Source organism: Phoca vitulina, unplaced genomic scaffold (genome assembly GCF_004348235.1).
Source record: "Phoca vitulina isolate PV1807 unplaced genomic scaffold, GSC_HSeal_1.0 scaffold24, whole genome shotgun sequence".
In the NCBI taxonomy this organism is placed as follows: domain Eukaryota; kingdom Metazoa; phylum Chordata; class Mammalia; order Carnivora; family Phocidae; genus Phoca; species Phoca vitulina.
The window spans coordinates 19,991,711-20,015,107 of record NW_022589727.1 but is presented as its reverse complement, the minus strand read 5'-3'; the positions used below and the strand labels follow the sequence as shown (position 1 = coordinate 20,015,107).

The 23,397-nt window shown below is 35.4% G+C and overlaps 1 protein-coding gene across 2 annotated transcripts in view; it reads left to right on the top strand.

The window, feature by feature from the left end:
• The window catches only part of MIB1 (mindbomb E3 ubiquitin protein ligase 1), a 129,819-nt gene that overhangs the window by 76,364 nt on the left and 30,058 nt on the right, over positions 1-23,397 (top strand). For both annotated transcript variants that reach the window (XM_032421440.1, XM_032421441.1), the window contains exons 12-13: positions 2,113-2,264; positions 22,888-23,020. In XM_032421440.1, coding sequence (XP_032277331.1) covers positions 2,113-2,264; positions 22,888-23,020 — 285 coding nt within the window. The remainder of the gene's footprint in view (positions 1-2,112; positions 2,265-22,887; positions 23,021-23,397) is intronic.

Genomic DNA, 23,397 nt, shown 5'->3' with positions numbered 1-23,397 from the left:
TATCAGAGACTGATATTTCTGAGGCACAGCATTTTGGAACTGACAGGGTTTGGAACTTAGAGCCTCTAAGTGGATTATAGAATTGGAGGATGGGGGAGGAATTAGAGGGTGTTGATCTGTTGAAGGAGAGATAATTTGTACCTATTGATTTTTTGGGGTCTGAAATGGCAGACAAAGTCATCTGTTGAGAGTGAGTGGGGAGTAATAGATACAGAAAAGGTAATTGAGAAGAGTGATAAATGTTTGGAATAGCTACTCTGGGGACCAGAAGGAAGGACGATCAGGGCCGGTAGAAGCTTATTCCAGCCATATTAAGAGCCTATTTCTTGGGATGCCTGGGTGGCTCAGTCGGTTAAACGTCTCCCTTTGGCCCAGGTCATGATCCCAGGGTCCTGGTATTGAATCCCACACCAGGCTCCTTGCTCAGTGGGGAGCCTGCTTCTTCCTCTGCCTGCCGCTCCCCATGCTTGTGCTCTCTGTTTCTCACTTGTACTCTCTCTCTCTGATAAATAAATAAAATCTTAAAAAAAAAAAAAAGCCTATCTCAAGTTGAAGACTATGAATTTTTAGTGCCACTAGATAGGAGGCTAGAAAGTGGCTGGTTGGATTGAACTTGGGTTAGGAATTTGTTATGAGGGTAGATGAGGATATGCCTGGGATTGGCCAACTTTTTCTGTAAAGGGCCAGATGATAATTAGGCTTTCATGTAGTTTCTATCATGACTATCCAGTGCTGCAATTGTAGCATGAAAACAGCCGTCGATAATACATAAATGGATGTGTATGGCTGAATTCCAATAAAACTATTTACAAAAACAGGTGGCAGGCTGAATTTAGCAACCATGGTATAGGCCATAGGTATGACTTAACTGGGAATAGTATTTATGAAACTATGAAATAAATGAGGTATAAATTACCCACTTATGCAGATAATCTACTAAATCAGTTGACTGATGAAAAAGGTAGTCAGCTTGAAAAAAAGGAAGACCGAGACTGCTAAATTTTCTTTTACATTTGTTTCTATTTTGATTAATTAGCCACTTTCCTGCCCCTTGACAACATTTAGATTAATATTTTCACCCATGACTACATAATATATTCAGCTGGGGGGCTCTGAGAAACTGCTAATGCCTGGGTCTTACCCCCTAGAGATTCTGGTTTAGTTGTCTTGGAGAACAGCCTGAGTATCTTTTTTTTTTTTTTTAAGATGTATTTATTTATTTTAGAGAGAGAATGCATGCTCATGCATGAGCGGGAGGGGCAGAGGGAAATGGAGAGAGAATCCCAAGCAGACTCTGTGTCAGTCATGGAGCCTGACACAGGGCTCAATCTCACGACCTTGAGATCATGACCTGAGCTGAAACCAAGAGCCGGAAGCTTAACTGACTGCGCCACCCAGGCCCCCTGTGCCTGGGTATCTTTTTAAGAGCTCCCCTACAGATTCTGAATGTGCAGCCAAGGTTAAGGACTACTGACTTTCAGTTCATTGCTCTAAGACTGGTGTAGGTTTGTTTTGAAAGTTTAGGGCATAGTGATTACTGACTGGTAGGAATCTGGTATAGTAGGCCATTTTAAACTAATGAATTTTGGGGGCAGCTTTTCACCTCATTAATTTTTATAATTAGCTGAATCATATTTGAGGGTACTTTTTAATTTTTCCTTTTCTTTGGTAGGCTACAACATGTTCATTGTGTTTTCCATCTAGATTGAGTATGAGTTTTTTTTTTTTTTTTTTTTTAAGATTTATTTATTTATTTTTTTGAGAGAGAGAGAATGAGAGAGAGCAAGCACATGAGAGGGGGGAGGGTCAGAGGGAGAAGCAGACTCCCTGCCGAGCAGGGAGCCCGATGCGGGACTCGATCCAGGGACTCCAGGATCATGACCTGAGCCGAAGGCAGTCACTTAACCAACTGAGCCACCCAGGCGCCCTAGATTGAGTATGAGTTTAATATAATGAGGCTAATGTTTCTTGCCTACATCTTAAAATTTAACACAGGTTGTTTATTGAAGGTTACTGGATATGGCTTCTGTTTAGTAGTTCAGTATACATATTAATATTACATGTGATGTTTGATTCAAGAACTAATGAAAGTCTTTCTAAATAAAAAAAAAGGATTCTGAAGGTGATACCCCTCTTCATGATGCAATAAGTAAGAAACGTGATGACATTCTGGCAGTTCTTCTAGAAGCTGGAGCAGATGTTACCATTACAAACAATAATGGATTTAATGCTCTACACCATGCTGCACTAAGAGGAAATCCCAGGTAAAGATCTCACCTTTACTATTTTATATGCAGTTTAAAAATATTTTCCTAGTGCTGGTTCTTTTTTTCTGATACTGATGAGGAAATAATGGTATATTTTAGTACTTTATAAATCATTTTAAAGTCTGTGGAAGTTATGTCTTCACTAAATAGATTAGTTTTATATTATTTTTTTATTGTTAAACTAATACAAGTATTATGAAATGACTTACATATATTAAATATGTATATAAAGTATCAAGAATACTTGCTTATATCTAAAGATTTAATTAAAATGCATTCCATTTTGGGGCGCCTGGGTTGCTCAGTCGGTTAAGCGCCTGCCGTTGGCTCAGGTCATGATCCCGGGGCCCTGGGATCGAGCCCCGCATCGGGCTCCTTGCTCTGTGGGAAGCCCGCTTCTCCCTCTCCTCCCCGCTTGTACTCTCTCACTGTCTCTCCTCTCTCTCTCAAATAAATAAATAAAATCTTAAAAAAAAATTTTTTTTTAATGCATTTCATTTTGAGATATATGTTTCTTTAAGATCATTCTCAGTGTGTCCTCTGATCTCATGTTATCCATTTGCATGATTTTTAAGTAGGCTCCATGCCCAGTGTGTAGTCCAGTGTGGGGCTTGAACTCAAGACCCTGAGATCAGGACCTGAGCTGAGATCAAGAGTCGGATGCTTAACTGACTGGGCCCCCCAGGCACCCCATTTGCATGATTGTTTTTTTAACTTGTGGCTAAATAACTATTAAGTACCTAATTCTTTATTAATAATATAATTATATAAGCTTCTAGTGTAGATATTCCCCAGCCATTGTTAACAATAGTGATAGGCAGTCTACTAGAAAAAAGATTCGCCGGTTATAGTTTGAGAAAAACTTCTGGGAAATCACAACTCATAAAGGATCTGCAGAGTCTCACAGAATAGGAAAATACTTAGTTTTGCTTAATTTAGAGCTTTCTATGAATGAATTTTGGGGAACAACTTAACCTTGAGAAGCATTTTAGAAAATTGCATTGGATGTCTTCTGTTTATAGTTGAATTAAGCCTGCATATCTTGCCTGAGGGAGCTAGCTGTTCACTTTGAAGTTTATTTTGACAGTTTAATCTATCCTGAATTCTTTTTTTAAAATTGAGATAAAATTGACATATAATATTGTTAGTTTCAGTTGCACAATATAATGATTTGATATATGAATATATTATGAAATGATTTCCATGATAAGTCTGGTTAACATCCTTCACCACATGTGATTACATATATTTTTTCTTGTGAGAAGAACTTTTAATATTTACTGCTTTAGCAACTTTGAAATATACAGTACAGTATTAACTAACTATATTACATCCCCATGACTTCTTGTCCTCTGGTTCCATACTGCGTTTTTATATCATGTATCCTTCTAGTTTTTGCTATTTTTTTAGCTTCTTAGGATCACCACTAGAGGGGGAGCACAGAGAACAAAAGGATTTTACTGCTATTGCTTGTTGATGCTCCTAACAGTGGGTATATAATGTGGGAGGAAATAAATGACCATATTTTAGATTATGTCTTGATTTGTTTTTCAAATTACAAATATTTGAACACTTCATACTTTCGGCACTGTGAAGGAGACAAAATAGTATTATATGTTCCCTGACTTTCAAAGAGAAGATGATGATGATAGCACTTACACAGGCAGGGCCTCTACTAAATGGTTTACATGCATTATCTCCTTTAATCCTTTCGACAGCTTTTTGAGGCAGGTGTTAATATCCTCTTTTTATAGATAATATGAAGCTTATAAAGAGAGGAATTTACTTGTTCAAGATCACACAGCTGACTAGTGGAGCAGCTAGAAGTTGAGCAACAATCTGCCTTAATAGATCGTAGGGGTGCCTGGGTGGCTTAGTCAGTTAAGCATCCGACTCTTGATCTCAGCTCAGGTCTTGATCTCATGGTCGTAAGTTCAAGCCCTGCGTTGGACTGCACGCTGGGCATGGAGCCTACTTTATTTTATTAATTTTTTAATTTTTTAAATTTAAATTCAGTTAACATATAATGTATTATTAGTTTCAGAGATAGAGGCCAGTGATTCATCAGTCTTATATATTACCCAGTGCTCATTACATCACATGCCCTCCTTAATGTCTATCACCCGGTTACCCCATCCCCCCCACTCCCATCCCCTTCAGCAACACTCAGTTTCCTATGATTAAGAGTCTCTTATCGTTTGTCTCCCTCTCTAGATTTTGTCTTGTTTTATTTTTTCCTCTCTTCCCCTATGCTCCTGTTTTGTTTCTCAAATTCCACATATGAGTGAGATCTTATGATAGCTGTCTTTCTCTGTTTGACTTATTTCGCTTAGCATAATACCCTCTAGTTCCATCCACATCATTGCAAATGGCAAGATTTCATATTTTTTGATGGCTGAGTAATATTCCATTGTATATATATACCACATCTTTTTTATCCATTCATCTGTTGATGGACATCTGGGCTCTTTCCATAGTTTGGCTATTGTGGACATTGCTGCTATAAACATTGGGGTGCAGGTGCCCTTTCGGATCACTACATTTGTACCTTTGGGGTAAATACCCAGTAAGGCAATTGCTGGGTCAAAGAGTAGTTCTATTTTCAACTTTTTGAGGAACTCCATCTGTTTTCCAGAGTGGCTGCACCAGCTTGCATTCCCACCAACAGTGTAAGAGGGTTCCCCTTTCTCCACATGGAGCCAACTTTAAAAAAGAAAAAAGAATAATAGCTCTTAACTACCTTGTATTACTTTTTCTGTATTATGGTTTCAAGACTGAAACACATGGACAGTGAATGATTTAACTAAGAATGTATTAATACAGCCATCAGTCCCCTTGCTGCCTCTTTGTTTAGGGTTATCTTTGACTACTCTCTCACTAATTCTCAACTTCCAGTTAGTTCTCACATTCCATTTATTCTACTAGTCTTTTCCAATCTATTCCATTCTTCCTATTCCATTGTTGCTGATCTAATTAAGTACTTACCACTTTTACTTGAACTATTAACAGTATCTTTCTAATTGTTCTCTCTGATTTCAGGGTTATCTCTGATTTAACTTTCATACAGTTACCAACTTAGCATTCTAAAGGCATAGATATAATGGCACCTCTCTCCCCTGTTCCCAAATCTTCAGTTACTTCCTATTGTACTTAGAATAAAATTTGCATACCTTGAACTTGGTTTTCATACCCATTTGTGGTGTGTCTTAAGCCTGTTTTTCTAACTTTATCTCCCACTAATTAAAATCCTTCTTCCTGCCTTTCCCTTCCGCTACATTATGCTGTTCCCTTTTCTAAAATATCTTGTCTACTTTCTTCATTTATTTAAGCATTTTCTTTAGTCAGGATGTCCTTATCCCCTTCCCTTCTTGATCTTAACCATCTTTCTTTCAGAGCTTCTAGATCTCATCATTGAAATTATTTTCTATTTGCCCTATACTAACTTGTTCTTTGTTCTTATTTTATTGCACTTTATGTTTGTTAGTGTGGTATTTCTGTGTTTCTTTCTGTTAAAATTGTGGGCACTCCTTTTCATTTGTGTATCCCCCACAATGCCTTGACTGTGATAGGGACTTAATAAATGTTAGTCTTAATTTGACAGGACAGTGCTAGGTATCACAGGATGTAATGTGATTAGTTACGGATTCTGTAGAGAAACTGCTAGGAGTTCAAACAGCAATTATTTCAGATTAGAATGGTCAAAAAGAGATTTTACTGGGGCACCTGGGTGGCTCAGTCAGTAAAGCATCTACCTTCATCTCAGGTCATGATCCCAGGGTCCTGGGATTGAGCTCCGTGTCAGGCTCCCTGCTCAGCGGGGAGTGTGCTTCTCCCTCTTCCTCTGTCCCCTCCCCCTACTCATGCCCCCCCAAATAAATAAATGAAATCTTTAAAAAAAAAGAGAGATTTTATTGAGGGAATTTAGCTTATCACATTAAATCATAAAGTTTAAGATAAACTGAAAATTGAAGTGTTTAGGAAACGAGTAACTTTTAAATATTTTGAATTGTTTCACTTTACTGGGAGTAGGGGTAGTATATTTAATAATGGTAATAAGCCTATACAAGGAGGAGAGAGTATACTACTTACATTTCTTTAATTCTTGAATATATCTTGAGAATTCCCTTAAAAATTTATAAGGGTGATTCCTCCAGTCAAATAACTGGAGTCAGGTGACTTTTTTTTTTTTTTTAGGTGACATTTTAAAAAAAGAGGAAAAAGCCATTTTTATTATGCAGCCAAGTGCTTTAGTTAAAGCTATATGATTGTTTTTTATTCCTATTTCCTTAAGACATTTCATGCAATTGTGACTATAGATTGCCAGATAAAGAGTGATTTTAATTGGACTCTAAAGAATATCAGAAGATTATACAACTTATGTATCAGTTTAAATTGCAAATTGAGGTTGTTTTCAGTTCTTTTTTTCATATCAGATTTTTTATTCTTAAAATACGCTTTTCTTTCCTTGTACTGATGAGTGATGTCAAAAGACAGAAGGAATCATTTTTGGTGTACTCAGAATTTTTTTAAAAAACTCTTTGGCCTTGGGGCGCCTGGGTGGCTCAGTTGTTAAGCGTCTGCCTTCAGCTCAGGTCATGATCCCAGGGTCCTGGGATTGAGCCCCACATCTGGCTCCCTGCTCGGCGGGAAGCCTGCTTCTCCCTCTCCCTCTTTCCCTGCTCATGTTCCCTCTCTCGCTGTGTCTCTCTCTGTCAAATAAATAAATAAAATCTTAAAAAAAAAAAAAAGTCTTTGGCTTTAACACTTATTTGAGGAAATCAGATATAGTTCATTTATTATTTCCAGAACCTGATGAAATTAGCATTTTTGAATAAAATATTAGGCATGATTAATATGTGCCAACATTTTCCCCTTTCTTATAAGCATTTTATAATTTATATAACTTGATGAATCTCTTACCTTGAATTATAACATTTTAATTTGTTCTTTGTGATCTTTGTTTTAAACTACAGTTATACTTCTTTAGTATACTTGGCTTAATTGTTGAACTTCATGTATAGTCAATTTTAATTACAATTGATGGTACTTTAGTTAATATAATTCTTAGCTAATTTTGAGGGTTTTTTTATTAGAATACATATATATTATTTCTACAGCAAATCGTTTACATTGCGAGTGTAACTTAATACCAGCACAAATATTTACTTACAATTATTCAATTTATTGTGGTTAGCAATATGGAAAAGTTTCCAAGGTTTATATGTGCATGTGTATACATGTGGGATTTAAGTAGCATTCTGTTCCTTAGCTTTGCCTATAGTAAGCAGTAATGAGTTTTCGGCAATAAGTTAATAACACAGTAGAGTTATTGGTTGTGCTATTTATTTATTTATTTATTTTTAAAGTTTTTATTTATTAGAGAAAGAGACAGAGATAGAGACAGTATGAGCGGGGAGGAGAGGGACAAGTAGACCCCCGTGGAGCAGGGAGCCCAATATGGGGCTCGATCCCAGGACCCTGGGATCATGACCTGAGCCAAAAGCAGATGCTTAACTGACTGAGCCACCCAGGCGCCCCTGGTTGTGCTTTTTAAAAAGAAAATATAATATCCCCGGTTATCAAAAATATGTCTAGATGTCCAATATTTTTGAAGAATATACTTTGAAATCTAGATTTCAAGGGCTCAGATCAATGTAGGTTCTGGGTTTCAAAGCTGATCTTGATGTTTCCTCATGGTACAACAGCAGAGACATTAGGAGAGAAAGAATTATAAAGCTGTTTCTTTTCTTTCAGAATTGTGGGAGACAATATAAGCTTTCATTCTGAGACACTTGAGTATTTTGGTATCATGGTTTATAAAATTTGGAGCATTTTAGAATAGCATATGTCTTTTTTTTTTTTTTAAAGATTTTATTTTATTTATTTATTCATGAGAGACAGAGAGAGAGAGAGAGAGAGAGGCAGAGGGAGAAGCAGGCTCCCCGCTGAGCAGGGAGCCTGATGCGGGACTCAGTCCCAGGACCCTGGGATCATGACCTGAGCTGAAGGCAGATGCTTAACCATCTGAGCCACCCAGGCGCCCTAGAATAGCATATGTCTTAATATAGATCTTTTATTTCAGGAATCTTAACCAAGAGAACCATGCTTTTTCTTATTTTTGATATTTAGAGACATTTTCCCTAGAGTTTAGCCATATTGTCTTTTTTTGTATACAGGTGAAATTTCAGATTTAAATGAAGAGCAGGAAGCATTTCTGTTATTGAAAATGAAAACTAAATTTCTTTGGAATAGCATTAATTGGCACATTACTTAGGTACTTTCTGTGAGGATGTTGCATTTTTAGCTCTTAATTAAGTTACTAGATCTCCTTAACAGGCATGAAAATAAATTAGCAGTATTCTCTGCAGAGCTGGCCAAAAGCCAGCTAAGTATTTTGGAAGTACTGATACTGGATAGATATTTTGGAGGTACTGTTAGCAGTATTATAAAGTTACCTTATATAGTGTTATTTACAAATTTTTCTTTAATATAAATTGAGTGTGAAAAGTAACAGCAAAATATGAATAGACCACATGATGTGATACACTTGTGTTTTTAGGTTAGTGCTAAGATAACTTCACAGGCAGGGGCGCCTGGTTAAGTTGGTTAAGCGACTGCCTTCGGCTTGGGTCATGATCCCAGAGTCCTGGGATCGAGTCCCACATCGGGCTCCCAGCTCAGGGGGGAGACTGCTTCTCCCTCTTAGCCTCTCCCCTCTCATGCTGTTTCTCTCTCTCTCTCTCTCTCTCAAATAAATAAATAAAATCTTAAAAAAAAAAAAGATAACTTCACGGGCATTTTTTACTTATCTGTTTATTCCCACAAAGGCACATACTAAATCATACTGAATATATGAGCAACTCATAATTTTCCCTCTAGAATGTTATGATACCTTTATTTAACTTTTAAAATTCTGAAATAAGGCCTGGTAAATGAGACTATGTTGAATATAGGAAGATTTGATAATCTAGACCATATCTTTGTGTTTAATGTTTTTCTTATAAACTCTGAACATGCTGAGTGCTGTATATAAGAAGTAGCTGAGAGTGTATTAAATGATACTATACTTATAGTGTGTCCATGTTCTCTTATGTGCCATGCATCCACTCTCAAACATGATGTGCCTTCTAATACATAAATATATTTAATGTAACTAATTGAAATGTGATTAAAATGAGCAGGCAGGCCTAATAATTTGAGTGAAGTGATAAGATTTATTTATATATAAACTTTCTTTTGCCCACATTCTTTTAAGGGATGATCTTCACTTTTAAATAGAGGAGTGGACTGTTGAAGATTGTGTGAACATGTAGATTTTTAAACTACTACTTGCCATCAGTAACCCTTCATTAATTACTGAAATGTTTGTTTCCATGTGTTAAAGAACATTTTATTATCTATAATTGTATTGCAGTCAGTAAGAAAAATAGAGGGATGTTGGATAACTTATCATTTTTCCTCTTCCTTCATTTTCTCTCCCCTGAGAGAGAGAGGCTTGTGTGTATATTTATTTTGTGAAGGACAAAGAAGAGAGAGTGAGGAGAGTCATAGGATGTTATTATTAGAAGAGATCTTCATTTTACAACTGAGGAAACAAGTATGGAGAGGTGAAATCCCTACATAGTAAAAAGCCATGATACTTAGCATTTCCTTTCTTTTCTGAAGGTTAAAAACTTTTGGGGTTGGAAGAACTAGATCCTGTTTCAGTCTCTGCACAAAATATTCTGCAGAATCGTTCATTTTTCTTTTTTTACCTTTATCTATCAATATTCAGGTAAATTGCAGTAAAATTAAATGCTAATCCTGGAAGATAGTGACCCAGCATTTCTAGAGTATTATATTTAATGTTATATTTTTCTTTAATTTAAAATACGTGCATGTCCATAGGAACCACACTGTGGTGTTCCCATTATGTTCAGGTAGGTTTTAGGTCACCTTCCCAAATATTTTCTTCCTTTGGAGGAAGTGTATTTTTTTATTATGCAGCATAGGCTACATTTCATTGCCATTTCTATTCTGAAGATAAAAAAAACGTAACACCAAGACGGTAAATAGTAAAATTATTTTATTTGCAGTCCTTAAGTCATCCACACATTTTTCATAAAACTTTTTATAAACATTGTTAACCACTATGGTTCTCCCAAGGAGAATTAACAGTAACAAGTTATTTGATTTAAACCACAATTTGAATAATTTAAATAAGCTGAAATTAGTCAACATGTGATTGATATTCATAAATGAAAAGGTTGGCTGTCCTGTAGTAATCAATGCATAGCTACAGCTGGTTGAAGGGGACCAAATCCATTGAAGAGGCGATTTGGTTCCATTTTACCAGCTCTAGCAAAGCATTGCAGTGCTGCTAGTTTGGGATACAAAAGAGTTGAAATGCTTTTTATTTGTACAATTATGGTTATGGACTTTCTACAAATGTTAGATATTCTCATGTCAGTACTTCAGTCATTACATGTAGACTTTTCTATTTTAAAGGCACTTTTCCTACTATTTCTTCTCGAACAGAGCAAGTCTTTGCCCTTTAACATTTTGTTGATGCATTAAGGAATTATCAGTGTACAGCTTTGCATAATTCTTAAATGTAGACAATAACCTGTTTTAAAACCAACAGCATTTGAAGGAACAAATAGACCTTGATGTATTTCAGAGTACTATTTTGTATTTATCTTTAGGCAGTGAACCAAGTAAGTATGCTAATAGGTTAGGGAAGAGTAGTGGTAACCTTTCTACCGCTGCTCCTTTATTTAGTATTATACTTGAGAGCTAATAGCAAGTTCCTGATAGGGAGGGAGGGTGGAGGAATATGAGTGGCCTTAAGACAGTACCTCTGCCCTTTGGTTTATAAATAGATCACACGTGTATTCAGTGTATTGCTTGGACTTGTGTTGAAAGGAACTACCATGCATGCCAACTTTTTTCTTTGTTTTTGCTTATGTAGTGTTACTAATCATAGGTTAGTAATTTAACCCTTTTCAATGTCTATTTCCCTGACTGAGCTCTCCATCATTTTGGGTACAGATTGCCTAGTTAGTTCCATTATCAGCTTAATAATACATGGACTTGTGGTGCATAGCTATAATCAATGAATTTAATTTAAAAATCTACTACATGAGTAATACTTTAAAAGTCAGTACAGCAAATGTTTGTTGTAATTTGATTTCATTGTTGCATTTCAGTATCAGGGAAGGGATACCTCCTTAAATATACTTGCAAAAATAAAACTTTGAGATATTATAGTTTGCCTATAAAGTAAGTGCTTTCAGTGAAGTACAGAGTAAAGAAAGTTACTGTTTTGAATTAGACTGGGAAAAGGTCAGCACTAATTCAGGCAGTATTCAAAAAGTTCTCATATTAAGTATATTCTGCATCTGTTCGTTCGTAAGTATCATGCTGCTGGTGAAATTAATGTAACTACAATTCTTTCCATATATTCTAATAGAAATGAAACAGGTGTTAAATTGCCTGGACTTAAGTGCTGAAGATAGCAATAAAACTGGCTTCTATTTTTACTAGTTATATGGGAGCTGTTTAGCAGATCCAGTTGCTCAAGTGTGCTTTTGGATGGCAGTTCAGTTTCATATACTGGCCATATCGGGGCAAGGAGAGGCCATGGAAAAAAAATAGTACAGCATTTGATAATGTCAGCATCTGTTATCCCTGTCAGAGAGACAGTTGAAATGTTTGAGTTACACCAGTGTCAGCAGATGCCCAGAGTTTACTATGTACTCAGTTAAAAATGAACAGCTGATCTAAGTGATGGATGTGACATTTTAGAATGACTGAAAAGACTCAGATATGTTCAGTTAAACTTGTAAGCACTAGAATCAGTATATAATCTTACTTTTTAAAATGAATAGCAGATGCTGTCATTTTATTTTCTGAGGATTATGTACTCTTAATATTATAGCAATGAGAATCTTTGTCACCAGGTTGTTTTAAAATAGTTATTAAAAACTTTCATGCCTAGAGAATAATGGATATAATTGTTCTACAATTTTATAATGCTCTATAATTTTAGAATGTTATAAAACATGAGTATAGTAATACCCTTTGAGTAGTTTTATAGAGGAACCTATACTTCCGAGATACATATTTTCAGTTATAACTGTAGTTGACCTTATAGCCATTTCTTTTCAACTTGGGACACATAAAAATTTTCAAATTATCAAATTATCATTATGCTTTTTATACACATCTAAATATTCCAGTTGAAATAATACTTTTAGTAAGAAATGATTAGAGGGTATAAATATTAGTATTTCTTTTTTTCTAAGTCTATCATAGTAGCTTGAAACAGGTACTGCTTATAAAGTATTGCCAGCAGCTTTATTATTTATGATTTCTGTTAATATGTAAGTGTATATTATACAAAATAAATTTTGTATAAGGTACAAAAAAAGTATTATGATATCTCCAACACATTACAAATAGTGGACCCTAACGTGTTTATAAAAATTGAATTGCTGTTGCCCGGTACCAGTGAAACATGATTATTCTGTCTGTGTAAATTGGTTTCTTGGCTATAGCATTTTCATTTTATGTGCCCCTTTGGAGAAGGCAAATTCAAGGATAATATCGATAATAAATTAATTTCTTTTAAATATTTGGCAATCTTTTACCAATGTGCCCTGTTAACCTACAATATGGCCCAGAATTTTGTCATTTTTCATGCATAAATCTTATGTTTTAATTTATTCTAAGTACTAACAGTATTTATACAAAGCGAACACTAGATTAAGGACCTGATTAATTTGAGGACAACACTTTTTTTTTGAGAGTAGAATGTTACTTAAAAGATAGTCTTTTCGAATTATGACTATGTAGCTTTCAAAAAGAAAGCTTAAAACAACAAAACTTGTTCAGAAATTCCTCTAATATTAGTAGACTATAAATTTATCAAACTATCAAGAACAATTGCTAAAATGTAATGACATCAGCTTTTGTTCTACCTTGTTATTCTTAACAAATCAGTTAATCCTACTAATATGATATATACTTCAATTAAGATCATATTGTGGAGACAGAAGATAGGTCATGTGTATCCCTCACTCTTTTGTTCTAGTAATACTGATTTCTTTTCAGTATTCAAATTTTAATCATGTGAATACTTAATTCAAAAATGTAAAACATAGTACATTTTAAACTTAGAAGATTTAAAAGGAGTTTCTTGATAATTTTAAATCTCCTTGGTTGAACTTTTTTTTCTTCACAAAGTAGAAATCTTCACAGCATTTAGTTTCCATCTAAAAGTAGTAGGTACATTTTTATGGTGTTAGTATTGCCAAAGGTCATCTCTTTGATACTAGGTTAATTTACCATATGAAGGTCATTCACATAGAAAGAAGCAAGAGCTTCTTTTAGCTGCAGTGTAGTTCCCTCCTGGCAGTTTATTGCCTACCAAAAATACATACTTCTTTACATTCCATAGCATTGTATGTTCATATGGGTACATAAAGAAGTATGTACTCTGAGTAGGTTTTACTAAGTTGTTAGCTGTAAAAACATGAAATGTTTTATTTTCCCATTTGTTAGTAAAACATTTAGTTTACTGATACAGAGTAGTGGTAGATCATTGGCAGAGACTATCAAAGACTAAACTATAACAGATTTACCTGAAGCATGGCATTAGTGCCATTCATGGCTCCTTGTTCTTGGTGGACATAGATATGTCTAAACACTAACCAGTTATCTGTTGAACTTTGTCCTGGTCTGGTTGTTTTTGCAAGAGATTCATAGAATCAGTGGAGGTTTTACAGAGTATATTTCAGAAATTGGTAAGATCAGCCTAGTGTTTCTTCATTGTCTTCAGAGGAATTTCTTCTTATTTTGTAGTTTGCTTCTAGATCCTGCAGGTAGATAGTAATGAATTCAGTGCAAATTCTTTTTACAAACTAGATATCTTACTGAAAACTTAACCAGTTAACCAATTAGTACTTCTTCTGTTTAAAGAACAAGGAGAAAAGCTAGATCTTTATTTAGAGTGTGAGTGAACTGAAGTTTTAAAGATGATGAATTTTTTGTTATTTTTTTTTGAAGGTCACAGATAAGGAACTCATGATTATTTGAGAAACTTCTTTCTCGTTCCTTTGTCTTTATTAGTTACTTACCTGAATTTTGCATTTTGGTGCTTTTGTTTGGGTTGAATACACTTTCGAATAGATGTATAAATATCTAATTTTGGTGAGTTTGGTTCTTTTGATTCTTTAAATTTTGATACAAAGGATCACTACCAGAACAGTCTTTTCTAAAGTCTCACTGAAAAGAATTTAAAGGTGGTAGCCTGTGACACCAGGGTTTGCGCTTGGTCATTTAGCTTGAAAAGACATTATAGTTGGTGAGTTGCCTTTAATTATTGTGGTATCAAAAGGTTAATTTAAAAGAACACCATAAGAAATTTTCATATCCGGGAAAGGAGAAAACAAAAAGGTAGGGAAAGTCGAATTTCTGCAGCCCGTGATAAAAAGTTGGTGAAGCTCAGAGAGAGCAAATCAGAATGTAGCAGTAGATGGCCCAGCACTACAGCAGCTTCAGCAGTGCAGTGTTAGGATTTACCATGCACATTCTGATTTATTTTTGTGACCAACTAAAAGTTAGCATTAAGTATTTTGTGATCTGCCAAGTCTCTTGGTTGACTAAACCTTGAAATAGACAGTTAATAGTTTTTAAAAGGTAGCGTACTTTGGAAGCAGGATGTGATTTACTAAGGATGCAAAATCATTATTTAATCTGAAACAAAAACTAAATCTTCAGTAACATCAGTGACAGTAATGGATTTGTACATTTTTGAGATCAAGAATTATCTGCCAGGATACTTGAACAGCATTCCTTTTTACGCTACATAAGCTGTCTACTTGAACTATGAAATTAGGCAATGCCCAGATAGACTTTAACAATAGAAGCATGTATCGAGTCATAATAGGTAAGCATGCAGAAAGTCATAAGTATCCTTAAAAGTGCAGGCCTTATGGTGCTGTTACCTGTAAGTTTAGTGCCATGCAGCTTTTGCAGGAGGAAGAGAGAGAATGACCTAGAGAGTCACATCAGCAGCTGCCATCTCCTCTTGATCGTTCCTTCACTCTATTCGCTGATTCAGCACTTCTTTCCATGAGCCGAGGGAAGCAAAGGGCCGTATCAGTGAACACAGAACCCCACCTTTTAAGATAACATTTGAAAAACAAATGAACAAACAGAAAAACCCAAAAAAGCCGTTTTTTCCCTCTCCCTTCCCTTTGCCTTAAAAAAAACAAACAACAAAACTGAATCAAAGTTGGCCATTTGATTTGGAAGGTCATATTACCAGTATTGCACAGATATGAGTACCTTGTATCTGCTGTACAGAAAGTTAAGCAACCAAGGAAGGTTGGTATAATGGCCAAGAAAATGAACTTTGCTTATTTTCAGATAAAATGCTTCAGAAGAGGGCAGAAAGTTGCAAAGGAAGTTAATTTTATAATCTAAAAAAAAAACAAAAAGCCAAAAACCAAAACACACCTCACTCCCCCCAAGTAACTGTAAACATTCACCCTATTTTCTTTTGCCCACCAGAATACATTAGGTTCTTCTGACTTCTCAGGAAATATTCTGTATCTTTCTTGCTGTGAAGTTGTTTTTTTGGTTTGTTTTTTTTTGATTTGTTTTTGGTTTTTAGTTTCCAGGATTAATTGGTAGATCTGTAGTGAAGCCACCTTGTCATATCCAGAGGTCAAGTCTGCAAGCAAGGTCAGGACTTCCCCATGGTCACTACAGAGGTTAACTTATATTCTTCTCTCAGTGGCCACGGGCTAAACTGTTACAGCTTTATAGGCAGCTAAGCATTTGAAACATGCACTCCCAGGCAAACAGGCTCTCTTGTGCCTCTCTCTTCCCTGACCATATTTAGTCAACCATAGCAAAAAATAGTCTCTCAGCTGTCGATTGTCGATCCAAAAGTGGAGGAAGCTTCTATCTTGCTTTCTGCCTATTGATTGTTCATCCTGCGGTCCAAACACTGCTTTGCCATTTGTTCTGCACCCCCCCCCTTTTTTTTAAAGCACTGCCAAATAAAGCGGTCTCTCATGTTTCCACTTACATTTCCCAGATTTTCACTGAGCTTGCGCTGAGACTAGGAAAGCCTGATGCGGCTGTCACTATACTTAGAAGCACTGCAGAGAAAAAAAGGAAAGAGGAAAAATATTACCCTGGCTAGTTGCAAGGCAGTCTTTAGACAGACCTGGAACAAGTAAAATCCCTCTGCTGCCAAAATATATTTCATAACCTAATTTTTTGTTAGTAAAAAATATGGATGATGATATTTTACATAACTAAAGGCCTGAAGAGATTTTGCAGGGTTATCTTTAGAGCTAGTTGTTGCTACACATGCTTTTTAAATTTAAGGAATAATATTTGAATGGAAAATATGTAGAAATGGTAAGTAGAACCTATGTATTAAAAATGGAGAGAGATCATTAAGGAAGAAAAGAGTAGTGTGTAAATGAAATCTTGGAAAAATGCTACTTAAAACTTTTAATTCAATGTCAGTTGCAGTTATTTTTTTATAGTGCTTAGATGAGAAATGGTCTGGAATGCTTTTGAGTAATTGTGTACTTTTATATTGAAACTATACATACAGAACTATTATTATTCCTTACTATATATTACATACAGAACTACTATTAATAACATTTTTATTCTATTTCATTTTCCAGATGCAAAGTATTTTTTTCCCTTCTTTTGACATTGCCATTCCTTTTAAATTTTTTGAAATAACATTTAGGCATGATCATTTCTACTTTACCAGAGACTATGAATTAGTCATTAATCTGATCTATAACATTTCTACTTTACCAGAAACTATGAAACAGTCATTAACCTAATCTATAATGAAGCATAATACTATATGCTTCAAAGGAAAAAATACTTTTGCTCTAAATTTTAATAGCATATTCACAATAAATTGTAAAGTTGAAATTTTTTTTAACCAGGGAGAAAAGAATATTATAACATCAAATCTAATGTAATTGTGGAGATACAGTTTTAAGATTTTACAAATCTAAAAATGCCCAAGAGAAGCTTTGTTCTTCCCTAAACCAAATCTATACCTTGTTCTTAATTCAAATACAGTATTCTGTTAAGTATTGATTCAATTAAGAATCAAGAAAAACTCTTACCAGTTTTTTAAGCTCAGTCTCCTACAAGGGAAGTTTGTCCTTGATATTCTTTTTGTCTTTAGCATTTAATACCGTAGCAGGTGAATTATTTTGGATGACTCTTTTAAAGCAATGACATGAAGAGTGCTTCTGTGGACATTTGGCAGTTTTGAAGAGCCAGCTTTCCTAGATATTGGAATACTTTTACACATATTGTGAGAAGATGACACCTGTCTCAGTTTAAGACAGGGTAATTTTCAGGTTTCTAAATCGCCTCATTTTTTTCTAACCATTTTGTAGCAGTGAAAGGTTTTTTTGTTGTGGTTGTTATTGTTTTTTTATTTTTATTTTTTTAAAGATTTTATTTATTTATTTGACAGAGAGAGAGACAGCGAGAGAAGGAACACAAGCAGGGGGAGTGTGAGAGGGAGAAGCAGGCTTCCCGCTGAGCAGGGAGCCCAGCGCGGGGCTCGATCCCAGGACCCTGGGATCATGCATGACCTGAGCCGAAGACAATGCTCAATGACTGAGCCACCCAGGCGCCCCTGTTTTTGTTTTTAAAAGCAAACATATAAAGTGCTGGTACTCTTCTAAACCCTTTTAAATTTTCATAACAACTTCTTTGAAATAGAATCTGTGATTCTTCTCACATTTTATAGATGAGGAAACCAAGGCATAGAAGTTAAGTAACTGGTGCTCAAGTCACCAGCCATTCACTTTGCTAATGCCAGAATTTGAACCCAGATAGTTTGGCTTCAGACTTTAAGCTCTTTACCACCACACCATGCTCCTGCTCTGGTTTGTAACAATGAAACCAGTTAGGGAATTACCACTCTTGGGGACTTAAGAATATACCAGAAATTTAATAGGTTGCTAAATCCTCACCTCCATTATATTCAGAAAATGATTGTTCATTTGATTGTTTCTTCTTTTGTTCCATTCAACAAAACTTTGAGCTCCTTTTACTAGGCATACAAAGGGGACATAAAGATAAGTAAAACAGGGCCCTGGTTTAAACATAGAAGGAGAAATAAGAACTGATTGGTCATTTAAGAGATAATTTTCGTTGTCTTTAGTTTAAGAATACTCGAGTACTCAGCTATACAGCTCTTCTGCAGTCTGAATTGTTACATATCTCTTTCTCATTTTGAGCTAAATTCTATATCCACATTCTTACTTAACAAAATTAGGCTACATTAACAAGCCTTTTAATTGTGGTATCTGTCAAAAAAAAAGTTTGGTGGGGGGGGGGGGGGGATAAAAGCACACCAAAAAAAGAATTTAAAAACATCTAACTAATGTCTATTCACTAGCTATAAGTAGATGAAAGAAAATAAAAACCAGCTATATTCATTTATTAAAGTGATGACCATGGATAGCATCTGGGTATGTATCTTCCCAGGCTTCTTGTCTGCATCCATTCAGATGGGGGTAGGTATCGAACAAAAATATGTTTAGAATATCACATACTGATCTGCTTTTAGTATGCCCTGAAGAACTTCTGCTTGGGATTGATCAACTTTCTTAGTAGATTCCTTTATGAATTCTGGACTGACAGGCTTTATTAGCTTTATTATTTGAGGGATTGTTCATTAACTTAGCAAGCATTTAGTGATCTAATTTTTTTTTTACATTAATATGTAAGACCTCCACAGTTTATCTACTTGGGTTTGTTTAGAAAAACGTTGCCTATCTCTGAAGAAAGTTTGTAAAGCATGGCAGGCCCTAAAAATGGACCCAGTGCCATTTGACTGCTACATACCAATGTAGACAGCTGCTTGTCCCTCTACTTCTTAGAACTCATTTGTTCATCATTCAGCAAACGTTTGAGTATTACCAAGTGCCAGGGATTATACTAGGCACCACTATTAGTTGTTCCGGAACTTAATGCTTCTTTGGCACTCTTCACAAATGCCTGCTTAACTGGTAGTAAAAGCTTATCTTTAAACCATCCATGTCCTTAACCTCTTGGAAAACAACCAGATTGAGAACTAAAGAAGAGTGGGCATTAGGGAAAATACCGCCAAATCCCATATACTGTGTTCCACAGGTGAGAGCCTGTTGACTCAATACAATTATTGATGTGCCAAACTGGTAACGCCCTGATCCCAGCAGCCCTGTGGGCCTGAGTGCTTACAGCCTAGGTCTCCTCTTGAGGAACGACAGCGCTGCAGGGAACAGCCGGCAGCGGCATGCCTGGTTGGACTGTGGGCTCCTCAGATTGTCCACCCCACGTAAGTGGGACTAATTAACAGAATGGATTGGTTCTGAAGTGAAAACTTGCTCTCTGAAAATCTGAATTTTGCATTTTAGTATTAGGATTTGATGGACTTTATAGAATGTTATCTAGAAGGGACTGGGATCATTTTTGTCACTTCTGACAGTAGCCTAGAATTACCATCTTTCTTTTGCTCTTATACTTCAGTTACTCATTTTGTACTGAGAGGAAAAGCAAAAAGATAAAAGGTAGTGAGAGAGTAGAGAGGCAGTAGGCTTTCAGGAATACATATCTATTTCTGTTTAAGTACCTCACTAACCTTCTGAGCCATTGGCTCTTCTTTCTGAGAGACTTCAGCTTTCTCTAGCTTTTTCACTTAGGAAATGCAAAAGCCCAGAACAAGTTAGTGATGGCTCCATCTCAGTGGATAGCTTATGCCCAGAGAAGGAACTGCTCCTCTTTCCCTTTCTTTCGAGTTGTTGGCAGCATAATATGGGAAGGTACTTCTGAAACAGGAATGCAAAGTAGTGGGAAACATGGTTTCATTAAGAACCATCTTCTCAAGGATATCTATTCAATAATGTGACTTAAAAAAAAAAAAACTTGATGAAATTAGCATGAAACCACACCTTATAATGTAAAACTTACTGTCATATTTATATATCTTGGCTATAAGAACTAAAGTAGCAAATTTAAAAGATTTTAACATAGTAAGCCTAAATATTATTTTAGTGTTTTGACTTAAATTTTTAAAATCTAATATATATGCATAGGTAAATCAAATACTACTGCAAAGCTTATAATAAAAGAGAACTGTATTCTGCTTTATCCCCCTTCATCCCTTTGTTCCCCCTACACCCCTCCCCCAGTAACTTCCAGCTTGTCCTGCAGTTTTCCTAATGTATCAATTGTAGATATTATCTACTGATTTCATGTCATGAGAAATGAAGATTTAAAACTATTGACATCATCTATTACCATTTCTCTCAACATAATCCTATCACAGTTTTTGTTTAAATCAATGTGTTTACATTATTATCTTATAATTACATTTTTTTTTTACTGAAACTTTTTTTCCACATGATTTAATACTTACGTCTTCTAAACTCTCCAAAAGAATCATAAAACCCTTATAAATTCCATTTCTCACATGGTCAGATGTGTAGAGTGCTAGATAATATTTGGCATTGGCATCATGATTATGCCAAATCCAAACATTCAGTAATACAGTGTGGTACTAGAACTTTTCCCCATTAAGAATCTGAGGCAAAGTTACATAATATCTAGTATCTCTCTCTCTTTTTTTAAAAGATTTTATTTTTAAGTAATCTCTGCACCCAATGTGGGGCTCGAACTCACAGCCATGAGATTAAGAGTCACATGCTCTACCAACTGAGCCAGCCAGGTGCCCCAATACCTAGTATCTTATTTTAATCCGGTGAAGGAGGAAGATTAGAATCCTTGTAATTACTGTAAACGAACTAATGCAGGAAACCTGAGCTTTGTATGAGGTCTGCGAGTGGGATCTAGGGGTTTGTAGCCTCTCAAAATTGTGGGCAGAGCTATATAATGTGCATTTCTCTCCATAGTTTTCCATAGATTTCCAAAGAATTCTCTCACCCCTAAGCAGTGATTATAACTTTAGTAACAGCCACTGAAAGCTGTCTTTAAGCTGTGATTCTCAATATATTTTGGGTATATAGCTCCCCCTCCCTAACCCTATACCCCCCTCCCTTCTTGCAACCATCAGTTTGTTCTCTGTATTTATAGGTCTGATTCTGCTGTTTGTTTATTCATTTGTTTTTTAGATTCCACATATAAGTTAAATCATATAGTATTCTCTGTCTGACTTGTTTCACTTAGCATAGTATCCTCTAGGTCCATCCCTGTTGTCACAAATGGCAAGATCTCATCCTTTTTATGTCCAAGTAATATTCCATTATATATATACACCACATCTTCTTTATCCATTTCGTCTATCAGTGGACACTTGGATTGCTTCCATATCTTGGCTGTTGTAAATGCTGCAGTGAACAGGGGTGCACATATGTTTTTGAATTAGTGTTTTTGTTTTCTTTGGGTAAATACCTGGTAGTAGAATTATTGGATCCTGATATTTTTATTTTTAATTTTTTGAGGACCCTCCATACTGTTTTCCACAGTAGCTATACCAATTTATTTACCCACCAACAGTACACTAGGGTTCCTTTTTCTCTACCTCCTCACCAGCATGTTATTTCTTGTCTCTGATTTTAGCTATTCTACAAGGTGTAAAGTGATGTCTCATTGTGGTTTTGATTTACATTTCCCGATGATTAGTGATGTTGCGCATCTTCTCATGTGTCTGCTGGACATCTGTATGTCTTCTTTAGAAAAATGTCTATTCAGGTCCTCTGCCCATTTTTTAATCAAATTGTTTGGTTTTTTTGGAGTTTAGTTGTATAAATTCTTTATATATTTTGGATGTTAACCCTTTATCAGATATATCATTTGCACATATCTTCTCCCATTGAGTAGGTTGTCTTTTGTTGATGGTTTCCTTTGCTGTGCAAAAGCTTTTTATTTTGAAGTAGTCCCAGTAGTTTATTTTTGAAGAAGTATCTCTTCTTGATAATTACGTCTCCTGCTCTTTTATGCTTTAATCTTTGATGGTCTTTAGGATAACTGTCTGTCTTGCTCTGGAAATATTTTGTTATCCTTAAATTTTAAATATTACATTATAATTACCATTTTGCATGTTTTGGTATCAACTAGATTTAGCACTGCTAAATGACATATATCAGATTTTTAACTGCAATTCATGATAATCTACCAGTTACATGAAGTTTGTCTTTTTATTACTATGATTCCTACTTTGTTGTTGTTACCTGGCTGTTCTTTATTAACTCTTTCATTAATAGATACTATTCAAATTGAACCTAAGAGTTTCCACAAAACCATAAATATGTCCTTGTTTGGATATATTTCTTTCCCCTTTGGTTTTTTTTCTCTCATAATGTTTTCCCCTTGTAATACTCCTATTCTAGTTTGATTCTATTCCCCAAATGGTGATAGTTTGTTTACCTCTTAAAGCATCAAAAAGCTGCACATTAGAGATTTAGAAAAAAATATAATTCGTTTGTCTCTGAGGGCATAATTTTCTTTAAAGAAGAATGTTTTTTATTTCAAAAGTTTCCTTTACATATTTTTTCTAAAGAAAATAATGAAATATTTAATTAAATATCAAATTATGTAAATATCAAAATGATATAAACTTGACTTGCAGTGCAATGCGTGTTTTACTATCTAAATTACCAAGACCATGGATTGTGGATGAGAAGAAAGATGATGGTTATACTGCCTTGCATCTGGCTGCCCTTAACAATCATGTAGAAGTGGCCGAACTGTTGGTACATCAGGTAGGAAAAGCTGTGCCATAATATTGCCATTCATTCATTTATTACTTCATCAACTACCTGTTGGTAGGTTACGGTAAAACCCCAAGACGATGCAAATTCAGATATGGTACCTATTCATTCTGCCTAACGCTGGTTCTTAAATGGAGGGTAGTGCTGTGTGTGTGTGTGTGTGTGTGTGTGTGTAAGGGGGTGGAGGGTATCCTTTAGCCCTGAGTATTCCCTCCTACAGAGTTCCTGGATTGGTCTGATGAAATAGGCATCAACAAACAGAGATTTTCCAGAATCACTGCCACTGTTGTGTAAGTATCCATTAGCCATAGGACCAAGAACCATTATGTTGGTATCTAAGCTTGTGTGGCCAACTGCCATCAGGTAAC